This window comes from Jatropha curcas, chromosome 9, assembly GCF_041381405.1.
Source record: "Jatropha curcas cultivar XTBG-Jc1 chromosome 9, XTBG_Jcur_1.0, whole genome shotgun sequence".
In the NCBI taxonomy this organism is placed as follows: Eukaryota; Viridiplantae; Streptophyta; class Magnoliopsida; order Malpighiales; family Euphorbiaceae; genus Jatropha; species Jatropha curcas.
Window position 1 is genome coordinate 8,446,572 of NC_143159.1, and position 18,428 is coordinate 8,464,999.

Sequence of the window (18,428 nt, forward strand, 5' to 3'; positions counted from 1 at the left end):
ATAAAATAATATATGATTCAGGATAAACACTTATAAATTTATTTGAACATTAACATTTCTAATGAAACAATATTGGAATGGGAACAGGCTTATTATTCAAAAGGGATCTATTTCTATTTTTACAAAAAGTAATCCATCCAAGCAATTTATAAAGCACATGTTGAAATGGGTGAAATCAAATGAGTGGATTAGTTCTTTAGGATTGTAGCTATTTTTCATCATTCCAATCTTCAGTATGTGCATCAAAGAGAATGAAAAAACTAAATTTCTAACCACCATAAGTTCAATCGTTAATTAAAATTATAGCAACACAAAATCAATAAAAGCAAATGAGTAAAATTTTTTATTAGACATTTTTTTACCAATCTTTTCATATTCTTCCTGAGAATGCTTTATCAATTTAACCATACGCTAAATTCAATCAATTTTTAGAGTTTTTAATAATGAACAAAAAAAAAAAAGTTCCTTTTAGAGTTTTGTGAGATGACCATTTATAGTTCAAAAGCTTTTTAACTTTTGTATTGATTCAGGATTTTATATATATATATATTAGCTTCCGCAACATCCTCCAAAATTTGCAGCAATGTTGCTATTTCTTCTTCTTCTACTAACTTCCATATCTTCTAAAGCAATAGCTCAACAAGTAGCTTCTAATATCAGCTTAGATTCATTTCTCACTCCCTCTAACATTTCATATTGGTCTTCAGAATCTGGCCATTTCGCTTTTGGTTTTTATCCACAGGGCAATGGCTTTGCTATAGGCATTTGTTTCCCTAGAATCCAGGGAAAAACTGTCATATGGACAGCAAAACGGGAGGACTCCCCTCTTCCCGGGGACGCCAGACTGATCTTGGATAGTAAAGGTAGACTTATTTTGCAAAGAAGAGGAGGTGGTGAACAGAAACTCATTGCAGATACTGTTAAGCCTGCTTCCTCAGCTTCATTGCTCAACTCTGGTAACTTTGTACTCTACGATTCAGAGTTGAATATTATATGGCAGAGTTTTGATTTTCCAACGGACACCATTTAATCAGGACAGCGTCTAGTGGCTGAGGAACAACTTGTGTGTAGCATTTCTAATATAAATCATACGAGTGGAAGATTTGGACTAAGGTGCGAAGCAATGGAAATCTGGTAATGTTTACATTAGAATACCCATTTCAAAGAAACTATTTTTACTGGAAATCAGGTACAGGAAATTCTGGAAAAAATGTAACTCTAAATCTTGATAGCAACGGTCTCCTATACCTGCTTAATCGTAATGGTGTTAATATATATACTCTAAATGATGGAAGAAATATATCTGGTAAATCTATATATCGTGCAACAATGGACACTGATGGAATTTTCAGGTTGTATTCACATAATTTGGATAAAAATGGTAGTTGGTAAATGGAATGGGAGTCATCCAGCAACAAGTGTGATCCTACTGGCTTGTGTGGCTCTAATGCGTATTGTATTGTTGTTGATCAAGTCCGTAAGTGTGTCTGTCCTCCTGGTTTTGATTTCATTGACCAAAACCAGATAAGAGTTTCGGGTGCCAGCAAAATACCAGTACAGGTGGTTGCTTAAATAGACAGGAGATTAGTTTTGTTGTTGAAGAAGGTGTAACCCGTGAAGCCAACCCATGTTCTACTCTTCCATCTAACACGAAAGAAATGTGTAAAGAGGATTGCTTAAAAGACTGTTATTGTGAAGCTGCAGTTTTCATTAACCAGCTTTCCAGAAAGCAAAAGCTTCCATTAAGGTCTGGGAAAGTTGAACAAAGTAAAACAGTTACAACTTTTATCAAAACAAGAATTGGTGAACCCAAGAATAGAAAGGAAGGTCTGAGAACAGGAATTGTTATGACATGTATTGTAATCTCAACTCTTGCAGTTTCATTTCTGATAATTTTTGGTATTCTTTTCTATAGATACCGTGTTTGGAACTACAGAAGATTTCAAGTCTAGGAAATGATGAACTTTTTGGAGATGTCATTTTGCGAGCATTTACATGTGATGAGCTCCAAAAAGCTACAAACAATTCCAAGGATGAAATTGGTAAAGAAGGATTTGGTACGGATTAAAGGGGTCATATCAAATGGCCATAAAGTTGTGGCAATCAAGAGGCTGGATAATGTTGTGGCTGAAAGCGAAAGAGAATTTTGAAATGAGATGAACATAATAGGGAGAACCCATCACAAAAACTTGGTTAAATTGATTGGTTACTGCCATGATGGAACTAACAGGCTTCTGGTGTACGAGTACTAAAGCAATGGTTCACTTGCAGAATTTCTTTTCAAGTCCGAGCAAAAACCTTCTTGGGAGGCAAGAGTTGAAATAGCACTAAACATAGCTCGAGGCATCGTCTATTTGCATGAAGATTGCAATACTCAGATCATCCATTGTGATATCAAGCCCGAAAACATACTAATGGATGAAAAAGAACGCGCAAAACTTGCTGATTTCGGTCTATCCAAGCTGTTAATGCACAACTGATAAATGTTACTTTTCATGACAATATGATACAAAGCTATGCCCAGATTTTGCTCTTTTTGTTTCTTTTTCGATATTTTGTAATGTAATTAATGAATGTACCAGAAGTTTGAATGAATTGTGGTGGAGCTTATTTTTAGCTTTAGATAAGGGAACAAATTTCCTTAAATTATGGAGATTTGGTATTGACTCATACTCATACTCTTTTTCAGCTCCTTATCTTCTTCTTCTTCTCTATATCTGTATACAAAAAAGTTCCTACAACAAACAATCCAAGACTTAAACTAGAAATAAGGGGAACAGGGGGATATGTTGCACCAGAGTGGCACACTAACTTACCAATAACTGTCAAAGTAGATGTGTACAGCTTCGGAATCATGTTATTAGAGATCATATGCTGCAGAAGGAATGTGGACTTAGATGCACCAGACAACGAAGTAGTATTAGCAAGTTGGGTCTATGATTTAAGGTTAAGGAGCTGGATAAGCTAATTAAAAACGAAGACGTTGAGGAGAGTAAAATTGAGAGGATGATAAAAGTGGGACTTTGGTGCATCCAAGACGAGCCATCATCACGGCCATCAATGAAGAAGGTGGTACTGATGTTGGAAGGGACAATAGACATACCAGACCCTCCTACTGTTTCATCCTTTTCCAGTTCTGTGCAGTGATGACCTTTGCATATAATCTTCTACTTGAGGCTTATGGGTCTCACACGACCATTTCATAGGCATATTAGATTTTCTGATTGGTTTTGTTGTACCTGTAGGACCTGAGTTTAACAAGATTATTGATTGTTAAGCAACTATTCAATTTTGTGCTAATGTTTAATTAGTTAACTTTCTCCGTATAATCTGTTATGTTTTCCTTTTCTTTTGCTTTCAATTTAAATTATACTTGTTGTTACTATTCAGTAAACTAGACATGTTAAATAACGACATCAAACTGTTAGAAAAAAATTAAGAAAACAGGTAATGTTTAAATTTCCCAAATGCCGGCCAGATGGACATCCGAACCAATCAATTCCAGTGAAAGCACATGCATATACTTCTAATCTTGTTTCCTGGAAATCATATCATATGATTGCTGCAATGCATAAAATGCAAGTAATCTAAATAGGTTTACTTGGTAAAGAGCAAGGCCTAATTGAAAATGAAGCGAATTTTTCTTTTCTTTTACTAAAATAAGTTAATTAAAGAAAGAAAAGCCAGAATAGGGTCCGTGGCCATAGCAACGCATTAATTGCACTTTTCTTGACTTCTTATCAGTAATTTCCAGGACAAAATACTGAAAAGTTTTGAAATTTGAACCCAGAGAAATTTAATAATTTCTTCAATTCCATATATTCTGGAATTTAAGCATGAATTGAACTCTCTTTTAGGATGTATCTGACAAAGAAAATGAAGGAATTTTTAAGGATGTTACTCTAAGATCATTTACATATGAAGAACTTGAGAGGGCAATTGATGACTTTAATGAAAAATTGGGAAGGGAAGCTTTTGGGAGTGTTTAAAGGGAGCCTTGTCAGATGGGCAGATAAGTTGTTGCAGTTAAGAAATTGGAGAAAGCTGAAGGAGAAGTGAAATCCCAGAATCAGATGAATTGATAGAACTAACCATAGAAATCTTGTTCAATTACTCGGTCACTACCAAGATAAAGGCAACATAATTCTAGTTTATGAGTACATGAGCAATGGATCACTTGCAGACTTTATGTTCAAATTTTCTTTTGGTGGCTTGTGCTTTTTCATTTTTGTATAAGACTACTTAAGAAGTTTGATTGAAATTTCCAGCAAAATGTAAGAAAAAACAGTAAAATTATTATTATTATTATTATTTTCTCTTTTAGAGATTGAAAATTCAAGAAAAATGAGAGGGGAACGGACAATAATAAGAGTTACTTCAGATACAGCATTCGCGTTTTCTTTCCGCGCCACAACTATTTTGACGTGTCATAATTCTATTGGTTGAACAAAAAGAATACATAAAATCTACCACACTGAATCGTGAATCGATCCCCAATTCTCTTACAGAGCCAACCCCCCTAAGAAGATAGTTTAAGAAAAAATATCAAGGGTTTTCTCAGTAACCACGATTCCAAAGCCAAATGTCTTTTTGATCGAAATTAGGGCTTTTGTTTTTGTTGAATTCCTCCTTTCAGTCCAAAACTCGTACACTCTCTTCTCTTTCACTGAAGTCAGTCGCAAAAGAGCCCGAAACATGACGGACGGGTACTGGAATCGGCAGCAGCATCCTCTTCTGTCCTCCGGTGGCGGTGGCAATCTAAAACGACCTCGTACCGAATACGGTAAGATCTTTCACTTTCTTCTCTTTTTAAATTGCTTCTATTGATGGAACGTTTTCTTTTTTTAGGAAAAATTGCATATTTACTTCTTGTTTGGTAAGAGATTATTCCGTTTATTAGGACGTAATTATTTCCGTAAAGTAATTAGAAATTTACTTAATTAAAATCTTTATTAAGTTAATTAGTATGCTTGATTCTGTTTGTGAAATGTAAGATAGCATTGGTATTCTATCTAGACTTTAATTTTGTGGAAAATGGAAAATTAGTGCTTGAGCAATTAGGGTTCTTCTATTCAGCCCCTATAGGACTTAAACATAATCTGGTGTGGTTATGGAGTTCACTCAATTTTGAATGTGAAATTTTCTTGGACCATTTGCTTATATTGTTTTGAGGACTGATTCATGTAATTTAACAAGATTGAGAGTATGAAATTGCAAGTCCTTTTTAAATATTATCTGCTTTATCCAGTATAATGAGAATTGCTCAGCTTTAATCTTAATGTTGATTCAATTTCTGTTGAATGCCATTCATTTTAACCTGCGTTAGTTTGACATTGAAGCATTACCTGGTTTTGACGTCATTTTAAAGATTTTTCTTGTCAGAATTGGAATTTTTGTTGTGTATTTTTGCATATACAAGATCATATTACTCCACTGGTAACTTGGAGGTCATGGTCTGAGTAATAGAAACAACCTCTCTATAAAAGCGGAGAGAAGGCTGTGTGTATAAACCCTCCTTAGAGCCCACAAATGTGGGATGCTTGGTGCAGTGAGTCACCTTTTATAGGATCCTGTTAATAGTGCCATTGTTCTAAGCAGTGTCAAAATTCATTTCTCAGCTTTCTTTTCTTTTAGTAGTGATTATTCGCTATTAGAATTTACAGATGATTATCAAACAGAAAAATTGGCTTACGCTGTTATAAGTTGCTCTGCCCTTTATATAACGAATGCTATAGTTATTTAGATGAACCACTTTTGTAAATTGGTACTTCTTTTGTGCTTCTTTTAGCGTTGAACTTGAGTTTGTGATTTATCAGACCAACTTTTTTGTGATATTGTAGTTTAACTATGACCCTGTGTTTTCTCTTAAAATCCTTCCTGAAAAATCCTAAAATAGATTAAGCAACATTTTGTTAATTGCCTTCTACTAAATTTAATGGGTCCATATCATTGTCCTTCTTAAGCAATATTCTCTACATAGGGTAAAACCCATTTCAGTCAGAAGTACTTAAAAATCATGGATGTTTCCAAGTAATTTAATCTGTGTCTTTAGTAATTTGATATATATGCTTTCTAGTAATTTAATATGTCTTCCTGCCTACCATTGTCAACTCTAGGTGCAATTCCTTTTTAGCATAAAGTTTGTTGAGCTATCCAAATAATGTTTTTGTTTTGTTTATACTTCAAATGCCAATGGGCATTTAAAATTCAAATGAAGTTCTTTTGTTTTCTTGACTTTATCTTCCATGTTCAGCTGCTGTATCTACATACTTGAGAAAGAGAAATAGATTATTTTGAGAATGAAACTTATACTTAAGTTTCTATTTTGAGCTTTCAGATCTCCCAACATCAGGCCTGCCTTCAAGCCACGAGATTCATAACTACTATCCAAGAGATGATGAACGCAGTAGGTATCAGGCTGTGAAGGATACAAAGACAATTGGATCAGCATATGACCGCTATCTGCAAAATGCAGTACTCTCTTGAACCTTCTGCTGTTTTTATAAATTTATTTTTTTTCCTCCTCACTTGTAAAAGGTTGTTTGCTTATTTAGTCATCCTAATTGCTTTTGAAGCAAATGGCCTCTTTTTCTTCTGGAGAACCTAGTGGGTTAAGCGTTGGGTTGGGAAGGGCTGGTGGTGGTGGGATTACCGGTCTTCCAATACTTGATTCTGGTATGACAGGCCGTCCTCGGGCTAGTATTCCTGATCTGGCACCAAATGGACGAGACATTGGTTTTGGTAGTCAATCCTCATTGGATGCAATATCTAGGCCTGTTCGTGAAACTGTACCTCTACCTCCAGATGCTTCCAGCACTCTATATGTCGAGGGACTCCCTCCAGACAGCACAAGGAGGGAAGTAGCTCGTATCCTTTTGACGTTATAATGGTGTTAATTGTTAAGTGATTGTGGTGGCCTTTGTTAACCAAGGTATGTTTCTGCAATTTCTTTTTTTGGTATTCCTTTACTGGATCTTCAGATATCTTTCGCCCTTTCGTGGGATATAAGGAAGCGCGACTTGTGAGCAAAGAATCTAAGCATGTAACTACTCGTCCTATAATATTTCTTTACCCATATGCGGTTCCTTACATGTCAGAAGTATGACTCTGTCTTCATAATAATGCAGCGTGGTGGAGATCCTATTATCCTCTGTTTTGTTGACTTTGAAAATCCAGCCTGTGCAGCAACTGCTATGAGCGCTTTACAAGGTCATGTTGTTATCTTTTTCTCAACCTTGAAAGAAACCAAAGCAAGGGATTTCCATGTGCTAACATTAAATATTTTGTTTCTGCAGGTTATAAAATGGATGAACATGACCGTGAATCTAGTTTCTTGAGGCTACAATTTTCTCGGTACCCTGGTCCAAGATCTGGCTCTGGAAGTCGTGGAAAGAGGTGAACAAACTTTTGTTGAAGAATGAAGATAGTGATCATGAATGTGAAACAATTGTCTATTTTCTAATTTATTCCCCCTTTTGAGGTCTGCATTTTTTCTTTTAGCAATACATCTCTCCACAACTTGCAATTTGAATTACTTGATCATGGCAACACTAATTGTTTAGTACTTTAGATCAACATAGTAGTGAATGGGAAATTTCAAAGATTAATTATGTAAACAAACAAAGAGAGACTTTTTAGATTTTTTACTAGAGATGAACCTGTAGTTCTTTCTTGGAGCAGAAAAAGTGTTGTAAGATAATCGTTAGATGCTGAGCCTCTTCTGATTTTTCGTTCATTTGTAATCTGATGTTTGGAATGTGTGAATCTGAAATGCTACTAAATTTATAATCAAGAAATCATTGTGTTTTTCATTTTGTTTAACTGTAACATACAATTTCTATACGAGATCCTTTAAGGTGGCTTATGCGTATGAAATTATGCCATTAAACGACAGCGTTATGTTGTTAATTAACGTATCAGCTGTGAGCACAAATGCTTATTGCTTACTATTTATTAGGTGAGAAAGGTCCGCAGTAGGTTTGGCATGGAGTTCGGTTCAACTGCGTAACCCAGCTGAACCGAATTCGTGGCCCGAACTAAAGAAATTTTGACCCTGAAAATATACTAATTACTTTACAACGCACGTGTTGAATCGAACCGTTTTTAAGGGCTTTGCAACAATTCCCCGTTCTTCGGCTATTGCCTCACCAAATTTTACTTGGAAATAACTTTCAGTCAAATGCATGGATTTCCTTTATGGGATTTGTCCTTCGACACCTTCAAGTTTGTGGAGACATTTCGTGATCCTATATTTTTACATTTCAGTAATAATTATAATAACGTAGGGATGGTGGTCAGGAATGTAATAGCTTTAGATGTAATGAAGATTACACATGATTACAGTGTAATCATTTATGTAATGTAATTTTCATTTCGCTGCATGGTTGATTATAAATACCCAACATAAATGATTACCTAACCAGCAGTTAGGTAAAGGCCTTATTGGCCAAGAGTCTCAATTTTGGAAGCAAAGTTTTGATTAATTGATTGCATTGGGCCAAAAAATCCATTATGACTAAAGAAATTAATCTCCTAATTAATAGTACTCTCTCTTTATTTAATTAACACATCAAATTGAAAATTTCGTTAAAAAGAAAATTATATACAGATATATTATACAAAAATATAATTAATACTATGTCTTTGTTAATCTCCCAATGAATATAAACGTACTTATAATTAAATTATTTATTACTAACATCTAACTAAATTTCCCCATTAGCCAAATTATTATACATTTATATAATTCTACCGATCTAATTTTTCCACGAGGGCAAATAACAAAAGGAGAAGAAGACACGTTACAGTTTTTGCATGGCATCTTCAAAACATATACCTAACAAAGTTCATTATCACATGTTATATCAATTGATTGATATATAAAAAAAAAAAAGTCTAATTAATTAATTAATTGCATTATCTTATTTTACATCAATTGATAAAGTTATGATCTGTTTTGGCTTTTGGCTGTAAAATCAATTTATTTTTCTATTAATTAATTAACCTATTCCTTTTCTTTTCCTGATTCAGATGCTTTTTATGTTCCCATTTGCGATAACATATCAATGATAAATCTAAGTTTTTTCACTATGATATGTGAGATTTAGACATTGTTTATAATTGAAAAATAATCATTTTTGAAAATTAAAAGCAAAATATATATATATATATATATATATATATATATATATATATATATATATATATATATATATATATATATATTTGTTTAATTTGCATGATAAATAGAAGTCATAAACGTTTAAAAATATAAAAGTAATAGTAGTGATGTGCAAATTTTTTTTCTTTTTTTTTATTTTTTTTTTTATAAATGAGAGGCTCAATTGATCGAAATAACATAATGAGCTACTTAATAGGAGATAAACTCTCCCTTTTGAATAATATTTATTAAATTGGTAAAATATGAGACCTAACCGATTCTCAAATTGGTAATATAAAACTCAATGAATCGAAATAACAACACGCGCTCAGCAGCAAAAAGGTACCCTTTCTGACAAATAATATCACAAAACTAATAGTAAATTTCAATGATGGAAGGAACTCGAACTTGAGACATATCATTTCTCGTATTTCTCTCGTATCTTCTAAGGAATATGTAAAGACAAATCAGATTAGCTTTTAGTTAAAAGGTGTTTGATTGCTTGGTGGAATATGGATTTGATAGGCGCATAATGTATACTTGGATTAATCAATTCATACAGCTGTAAAATAATTAATCAATCTAATCACGTTTAGTGAATGCATTTCTACCAAATTACATGTCAGGCAGTCAATTTTAGTTATCAAAGTTCAAAAGGAAGATTGATGATTAATTATTCAACTAGTCAATTTCGTTATTTTGGCCAAATGCTCACAAATGCCCCTCAATTTTATGATTCCTTTTTAATTTATTTAATGAGTTAGTCATTTTGATATCATCTTTTTAATTGATAAACTGGGGTTAATTTTTTTTTTTTATTGAATTTAATTTTTTGAAATTAGGTTTTAAATTATATATCTACAGTTATTCGTATTTATTGCATCCTGTTTCTTTCTCTTCTTCAATGGCACATGAAGATTGTTTTTCCCAATTCAAAAATTTGGAGGGCCTAATTGACATTGACAAAATAAAAAGGTCCTATCGAGTTTTAATGTAAAGTCGAGGTGCTTATCTGACAATTTGGCACATTTTTTTGGGACAGTTCATCTTTTCTTTCCTATTGTCCTAAATATAGTCCACTTTCTTTTTTTATACTATAATTAATTTTTGAATTGTCTACTATATCTGTATTAAATTTTACTTTATTTTCAATAATCTTCAATAATTCTTAATTATTATTCCAATACTCATATGTTATTTAAAATGAGTATAATAAGAGAGTTATATGAATAAAATTGTCTTTTAACCATATTTATTAATCTGTATGAAAATAAAAAGCGAATTATCTTTTTGAGACGAAAGAGCAGTATCAATAATGTAAATGATTGCCTTGAAAACATAAAATTCTAAAATATGCTAACCAACTGGGGATAAACAAATAGTGATTGGCTACTAACTTAAATATTGTAAAACACGTGTAATTTGGTAGGCACTAGTCATTTTCTCATTGGAAATAGAGATCATCTCAAAGAGATTTTTTTTTTTTTTTTTATCTCACCAATCATTATCAATTTTCATTGTATTTTTTGTTTCTCATCCGAAGTGACATCGAATATTAATACTATGAGTATATTAAAAAAATAAAGTTGAAAATTTTACTTCAATTATTTTTTAATCTATTTTTATTAGACCGAAGAAGTATTTATTTAAGGTGGAATAAGTAAAGAAAATAATCTAAAATAATTCAAGTTGCACCTTATGGTTATGGGTGTAGAATTTGGAGTTCTAATGTTTTTTTTTATTATTATTATTATTATTTTGATTTCAGAGAGAGTTGCTATCCAGCCATGGAGGATGGATAACACCAATTCCTTGAAAAGGAAGGTTGTGATGAACTATTACTAATTGAGCCACAAGAATGCCCCACTTGGTGGCGCGACTCATGCTGTTTTTTCATGATTCAATATTTTAGGATTCAAGGCATAGAATTGTACTAGTAAAAAATATTTTAAAAAAGATCAAGAATAGCTCATACCAAGATAACAAAATATTTAATACCCCTTTGATGATTTGAGTCCCATTAATCTAAAACTTATATTTCTCTATCCCTAAATAATATTTTCCTAATTGACAACAACTCTATTACATTGGTTTATATTCAACTCTCCTTAATGTTTTGAGTTTAAATTAGATTGTCGAGGACTATTAGTATATGAAGATTTCTCATCAAATTAAATTACTCCTTTTATCGGCAAATAAATCCATATTTTTCTCGTTTCTTAAAAAAATTATTTAATTTGTTTAATTTGTAATAAATTATAAATATATTAATTATGTTATCCTTATGTACAATAGAAAGAGATATTTTTTTTTTAGAAATTATTGCAATAAATGTTAGTTATAAAGTCTTATTCGGACCTAAAATATTTTGTATTTAAAAAATATAGAAAAATAAATTTATTATTACTTTAAATTCATAAATGTGTTTACGTAATATTTTTGCAAATGCCACAGTTATTTGTCCGCGGAGGAAGTATAAAGCAACTTCCATTTTCGTAGGCAGTCTTGGACAAGAATTAATACTGGTTAATGAAAATAAATGAGCAGTCTTGGAAAAATTAAATGTGACAATAAGTAATTATTAAATTGAATTGAATTGTTTGCAAGGTTTTTAAATTTAGATATGTAAATAATTATTTTTTCTATAATAATATTTATACTTATTTATTAAACGAAAGATTTTTATTAATATCTTAATGAGTTAAAGGTAAAAAAGGATAAAATAATTTTTGTTATCTAAATTCTTAATATGCGTATTTTGTCAAATCATGTAAACAAAATGAGACGGAAAGAGTAATTATTAAAAAAAAAAAAGAAAGTTATAAATATCCAAAACCCACTTCTTATAATTATTTTTCTATAAATTAAAACTTTCGCTATAGAGGTCATCCATTAAACTCAAGCTAGCGTACCACCTAAGCCCCTCCTATGTTCGTTTATTTTATTTTATTTATTCTTTCATTTTAGTTGTATATTATTGTGATTTTTTTTTTTTTTTGTCACATTTGACTAATTAAGCTGAAATCATATTTTCAAACATAAGAGATAATAATATTAGAAAAATTGCTTCCACCTAAACTGCCTACATTTACAAAATTATGCTTTGAATTTGTTTGATTGCATGAGCTAACTACCCTGCCTAATATTTTTGATTATTGAATTTTTTCCACAATTGCTTCTCCCTTTCCTTTTCCATAATTAACAATCACATTAATTATTTTAATTGTGACATGCACCCAAAAAAAAAAAATCCCAAAGTTGACCTACTTATTCAAAAATATATTTATTTTTGGCACAAACAAATAGATTTTTACAAAAATAACCATATATTTTTTTTGAATATACAAAAATAATCATATTTAAACCAAGTCGTTTAAGTTACCATAATATTGTAAATTGTATATATGTAGTAACTATGTCTACGAATTATGTATTTCTTATTTAACCAACAAAAAGAAAAAGAAAATATTAGGTTATTTCACTGATTAACAATACATTTCAGTACCCTTTTAGGTCATATAGAAATGGTAAAAAGGTAATATTGTCAAGATGTATAAACTCTGGATCTTAGTTATTGTAAAATAAGGTAGATTAATTGATGATTATGTATAATAAATTAATAATTATATATCTAGTTCTTTCTAGATCTGAGAAACAGTCAAACTTAACCTTTCTGTTCCATTTACCAAACCATCTCCATGTCTTTTTTCTTGGCAAAGAGAGATTCTTCTGCATCGCATCACTCAGTCTTCACCAACTCTTTTATTATGTACAACTATTGATTTCGGCTAACCTTGATTAGTTAGCATTTTGGACTATTTTATCAGTCGGTGACTAAAATAATTGGACAACATTAACAGAAATGTGCGATTTATGAATTAATTATTGTGTTGAAATATTGTATAATTAATTATTCTCTAATTAATTAATTAACAGAAGATATTGAAACTAATCAAATTGACTGCCTCCTAGCTAGATAGCTAGAGGAAGGACAGAGACAGAGGTGAATAGTCTTCTATCTTTAATAATTTTTGATGGACCACTGCTCGTCATTGATCGACTTTCTGAACTTTGACAGTTTCATATACAACTTGCATTTTAACTTCAAAATTTTAAAAATATTTCTGCCTAAAAGTCATTATTCATTATTAGAAATCATTATACTAATATTCATTATACATTAAAAATCATTAGTTAGCAATCACATAATTAGTGATTTCTTTCTTTTCTGGAACCACCATATTCGAAGTTCACTTTACTCTGATTACATTCATTACTCTGATTACATTCAGCTTGAGTGTTACAAGGCTCGTCTAAGACTCTTTCAACTTGGTAATTTCCAACTTAGTTATATAATCAATTCTGACGTCTAATCAATAATTGATCATCGTGAATGAAAAAAAGTTATCCTGCAGTATGATTTTTTTTTCTTTGTATTTATGTCAATTTTTATCGCTATTAAATTTATTAGTGTACGATCTTTCCCGTTAAATCAGACAATGAGATAAAATGAATTGAATAAAAGTTGATGGATGCAGTTTGCCCACAGATACAAAAGAAACCAAAGGAAATGCCAATAGGGTGAAGTAGAGACCGCAGACCGTACAAAATGAGAGAGAGAAAGGGAAATTAGTCACAGCCGCCTGGTCCCAGAGATAACGAACCATCAAAAGTTAAGAATCCATTTCACACGTTTTCATAGCTATACGTCAAGAAATCACAAAGACTTTATTATCGCATTACTAAAGCTAAATTGCAAATTGCCTAGTCTTTACTGTTTTTCTTTTTTCTTTTATTTTTTTAAGAATTTGATTGCTATAAATTTCACACGAGTTTAAAATTTAATAAAACGGTTATTATATAAAGTGGAGGTTTAAGTTTTTTTTTTTTTTTTTTTTTGGCAATTTCTTATCCTTGCTGAGCTTGCAGTCTCATGTGAAGACAAATCAAAATAGTCACATTATTATTGTTAATAATAATAGGAACCCACATATCAGACAAATCCACAGTAGTTGTCTTTTTTTTTTTTTTTCCTTCTCTTTCTGTCTTTTTTACAAAGGATAATTGTTTTGTTGAAGTCAATTTTACCATGATTAGTTTTTAGGTTAGAGGGTAAAGACATTATCTATATAAAGAGAAGAGAGTGCTGATCGAGAAGCAGAACTAAAACCAACTTTGTAGTGAGGTTTTAGAAAGCATGGGGTCTAATATGGCCTCTCTTATAGTTACTCTTTTAGTGGTCACAGTCTCTTTAAGTTTCCCTTCACAAACCACAGCAAACTACCCATACCACTCTCCTCCTCCTCCCAAGAAATCACCACCTCCACCGGTGCATCCTCCACCTTACCATTACAAATCACCACCCCCTCCTCCTCCAGTTTACTCTCCACCTCCTCCACCACCTTACAAGTACAAGTCTCCACCACCTCCACCACCTGTTTATAAATACAAATCTCCTCCCCCACCACCAGTGCACTCTCCACCACCACCACACCACAAGAAACCATACAAGTACAAGTCTCCTCCTCCACCACCTCCAGTGTACTCTCCTCCACCACCACACAAGAAGCCATATAAGTACAAGTCTCCTCCACCACCACCTTATAAGTACAAGTCCCCTCCCCCACCACCACCAGTGTACTCTCCTCCTCCACCACCCAAGAAGCCATACAAGTACAAGTCTCCTCCACCACCACCCTACAAGTACAAGTCCCCTCCCCCACCACCACCAGTGTACTCTCCTCCTCCACCACCCAAGAAGCCATACAAGTACAAGTCTCCTCCACCACCACCCTACAAGTACAAGTCCCCTCCCCCACCACCACCAGTGTACTCTCCTCCTCCACCACCCAAGAAGCCCTACAAGTACAAGTCTCCTCCTCCACCACCCTACAAGTACAAGTCCCCTCCCCCACCACCACCAGTGTACTCTCCTCCTCCACCACCCAAGAAGCCATACAAGTATAAGTCTCCTCCACCACCACCCTATAAGTACAAGTCACCTCCACCACCACCTCCAGTTTACAAATATAAGTCTCCACCACCACCACCACCAGTCCACAAGCCACCTCCCCACTACTACTATTCATCTCCTCCTCCTCCTCCTCCTCACCACTACTAGATTACGCGTTCCACAGCTTCAGGTAATCTATTATTGCATTACATTATCCACTATTATTATCATTATCTTGAAACAAAAATTTACTGACCCAATACTGTTTTACATATTTAATGTATATACTTACAGGAAAGGGATGTAAAAAATAAAAAGAAGAGATTCTCGATCAACAGAGAGATCTACAGTGAGGGACAAAAGCGAGCTTCCTTATTTGATGCATGTAGTATATTTTAATGCTTGTTTAGAAGAAGAGAATAAAGGCGTGCATGTAATGTAATGTAGGATATATCATTATTATTATTCAAAGTGTTTAATAATTTCATGTTTTGCTATAAAGTTAGTTATTGGATCCGACCCATTTGCGGCTCTGTCAACAGAAAGTGATGTAGATGTGCTTCGCTGCGTGCTTGTCAAATGAAGGGTTAATTATATTTTATCGTGAGAATAAATACAGTATTCAAAATATCTCAGCCCTCTGTGTTCAAATATATATTATGTTTACATCTATGCATGCATAAAAAACATTGTAAGGGAAACACTAACCTAACCATGGTGCATGGGCTTCGTTAAAGTCTATTTTTTAAGTTATAACAAGAATATTTCTTATTTTATCAAAGAAATAAAAAAGTAACAATTTTTTAGAAGTTCATGGATTGGCTTATATACACTTGGGGTGTGAATGATCTCATATATTAAGCCTATGAAAAAAATATATTTTAAAAACATGTTTGATGTTTTATTTTTTTATTTTCTGATAATATACAGTTAGACGTACTATCATTTGAATAAATGATATATAGATCGGTCATACACTAGGTGTAGGTAAGTCTTTCCACATTATAATTGGATACAATCATAATACTTATTGAATAAACCTGCCATATAGACATATTCAATAAATTCAATTCAAATTGAGCTGAATCAATGCATAAATTTTTTAGATGCAAATCGAACTAAATTGAACAAGATATAAAATGGAAGCATATCAGTTCAGGTCAATTTGGTTTTTTATTTTTTTTCAGCTAAATTTGGACTTTTTTTAATGAAAATAGTTAAATTTGAACTTATTTTTCAGTTTTAAACAATCATTCATTTTTTTTTTCATTAAGACTATATATATATATATATATATATATATAAGTCAACTGGAATTGAGTGCTTGGTTTCAATAACTAATAAATATGCGGTCGAATATCAATATAAATAGAACCCTTGTAGTCATATCCTTGGCAAATTTGGTTTATTATATTCGTCTCATAAATGAAAAATGGCAATTTCAAAATTGAACACCATAATTTGCTAATTAATATACGTGTAAAAATTATTCCCTCCGTCTCATTTTATTTACATAGTTTGACAAAATACGCATATTAAGAATTTAGTTAACAAAAGTTATTTTGCTCTTTTTTTACCTTTTAACTCATTAAGTTAATAATAAAAGTGCTTCATTTAATGAACAATCATAAAAGTTATTATGGGAAAAATAATTGTTTATATATCTAAATTTATAAATCTTACAAATATTTTGGTACATCTAAAAAAGAAATAACAAGCAAATAAAATGGAACGGAGAGAGTATAATTTTATTTTATTTAGTATAAAAAGTTTAATCAATTATTTGCCACACTTTTTTTCAATACTCCTCATGATTGTCATCTAATAATTGGAAAAATATGTACTATAGTAATATCAAATAGAAAAAACTCCGGTTTCTTTTGAAAAATATATTACTATTATTATTTAGTTACATTATTGAAAATTAGGTAAAAAAATGTTATAATTTATAATTTATAAGACTATAAAATTATTTAAAATTGCATGAATTTCATATTTGAAAATTTTTTTATTAAATATAAAAAAAATATAATATGATGAGTTATAATAGTCGCTAGTGAATATTGGTTATGGCCTACAGTAGCTAGTGACCAGTACTGATAATTGATGCCAAATAGAATTGATTTCTCAATTTCATTTTAAATACTCATCGTTAACTATAGATAAAAGATAAAAGGAATATGACCTAGTAATCTTTTTTTAACTAAAGATAAAAAAAAAAAATATTTATCTTTTTATAGACAAAGATGAAAGAAAAAAATATTAGGTCAAAATTTATTTATTGTTTAACTGAAGATAACTTCAATAAAGATAAAACTACCCTACAAATTTAGGCTTACAACTAAACTAATAACAAATCATAACTGAAAAATTTTTTTTTTTTTGAAGAGGAGAAAGAGAGATCTTGGAGTAGTAAATTGCTAATAATTTTATTAGGTCAATTGATGAGCATTAATTAATTGTTGTGCATTTTCCATTCAATCATTCGATATGAAGTCGAGCTTTAATCTTACGTGTGAAAGCAAAAGTAATATTTTTCTCATTTTAATTAAAATATATTGAAAAGTCTTTTTCAAGAAAATTGAGTTGTGTCTCTCACCTACTACCTAGACATTACTTTTTGCAACCATACAATAATCTATTCTATTCCAGCAATATTAATACAAAGAAAAAATAGATATACAGTTCAAGATTTTAAAATACTATTTTTTTTTTCATCAGGTACTATTGACAAGGATGGGTATTATCATCTACGTTACGCAGGAAATGCTGCAATTTTAAATAAATTTAATACAATTATAATTTTTTAGATACAAATTAAAGTTCAATAAGGGCAGTCCAAACCATAAGGTGCAGTATGTAATTGCAGTATGTAATTACAAAGCATTTATTAGTGGGTGGAGGAATCAAAATTGTCATTTGAACCAAACTGATTTTAATTAAATCAACTGATTTTATTGATTTTTTATATGTCGGTTTGATTTTAAACCCGATTAATGAATTTCAGTGAAATTGACTCGAATCAAATAACAAATTTATTTCATACTAAATAAACTGAACCTCTTTGAATAGTTGAACAAATTGAACTGAAATTGGTTGGTTCGGTTTTTAATTCGGTTCGCGGGTGATTTTGCACGACCCTTAGTTATATCAGGCAAGAACATTTCTTGGTATGGTAAGATCGAAATTGGCAAAATTGTTGGTGTCAGAAGTTTCTTTGCTGCATTGGACCAACTTGCAAGTTCAACTAAAAAAATAATTAAAACAAAAAGAAGCAAAAGATTATATGCTGAGCACTTCTTCACCTACAAGGCA

General features: G+C 31.6%; 2 protein-coding genes and 1 pseudogene across 2 annotated transcripts; all 3 read left to right on the forward strand.

The window, feature by feature from the left end:
- Nucleotides 1-562: 562 nt before the first annotated feature.
- On the forward strand, nt 563-3,315 carry LOC149493566 (G-type lectin S-receptor-like serine/threonine-protein kinase LECRK1; annotated as a pseudogene).
- Nucleotides 3,316-4,490: 1,175 nt separating this feature from the next.
- On the forward strand, nt 4,491-7,811 carry LOC105629131 (RNA-binding (RRM/RBD/RNP motifs) family protein). The gene is made up of 6 exons (XM_012210659.4): nt 4,491-4,783; nt 6,338-6,474; nt 6,576-6,867; nt 6,981-7,042; nt 7,128-7,209; nt 7,296-7,811. The coding sequence occupies exons 1-6, from the start codon at nt 4,696-4,698 to the stop codon at nt 7,397-7,399; spliced, it is 765 nt and encodes a 254-aa protein (XP_012066049.1). The 5' UTR covers nt 4,491-4,695; the 3' UTR covers nt 7,400-7,811.
- Nucleotides 7,812-14,307: 6,496 nt separating this feature from the next.
- Nucleotides 14,308-15,743, forward strand: LOC105650572 (uncharacterized). Its single transcript, XM_089726402.1, has 2 exons — nt 14,308-15,303; nt 15,408-15,743. Exon 1 carries the CDS (start codon nt 14,358-14,360, stop codon nt 15,279-15,281), a length of 924 nt encoding a protein of 307 aa, XP_089582528.1. The 5' UTR covers nt 14,308-14,357; the 3' UTR covers nt 15,282-15,303; nt 15,408-15,743.
- The last annotated feature ends 2,685 nt before the right edge of the window (nt 15,744-18,428 follow it).

Excerpts from the sequence above, each read along its gene's own strand:
- LOC105650572 (XM_089726402.1), top strand. The coding sequence starts at position 14,358 with ATGGGGTCTAATATGGCCTCTCTTATAGTTACTCTTTTAGTGGTCACA.
- LOC105629131 (XM_012210659.4), top strand. The coding sequence starts at position 4,696 with ATGACGGACGGGTACTGGAATCGGCAGCAGCATCCTCTTCTGTCCTCC. Across the intron at positions 4,784-6,337 it reads ACGACCTCGTACCGAATACG|ATCTCCCAACATCAGGCCTG; the intron begins GTAAGATCTTTC and ends TTGAGCTTTCAG. Across the intron at positions 7,043-7,127 it reads TGAGCAAAGAATCTAAGCAT|CGTGGTGGAGATCCTATTAT; the intron begins GTAACTACTCGT and ends ATAATAATGCAG.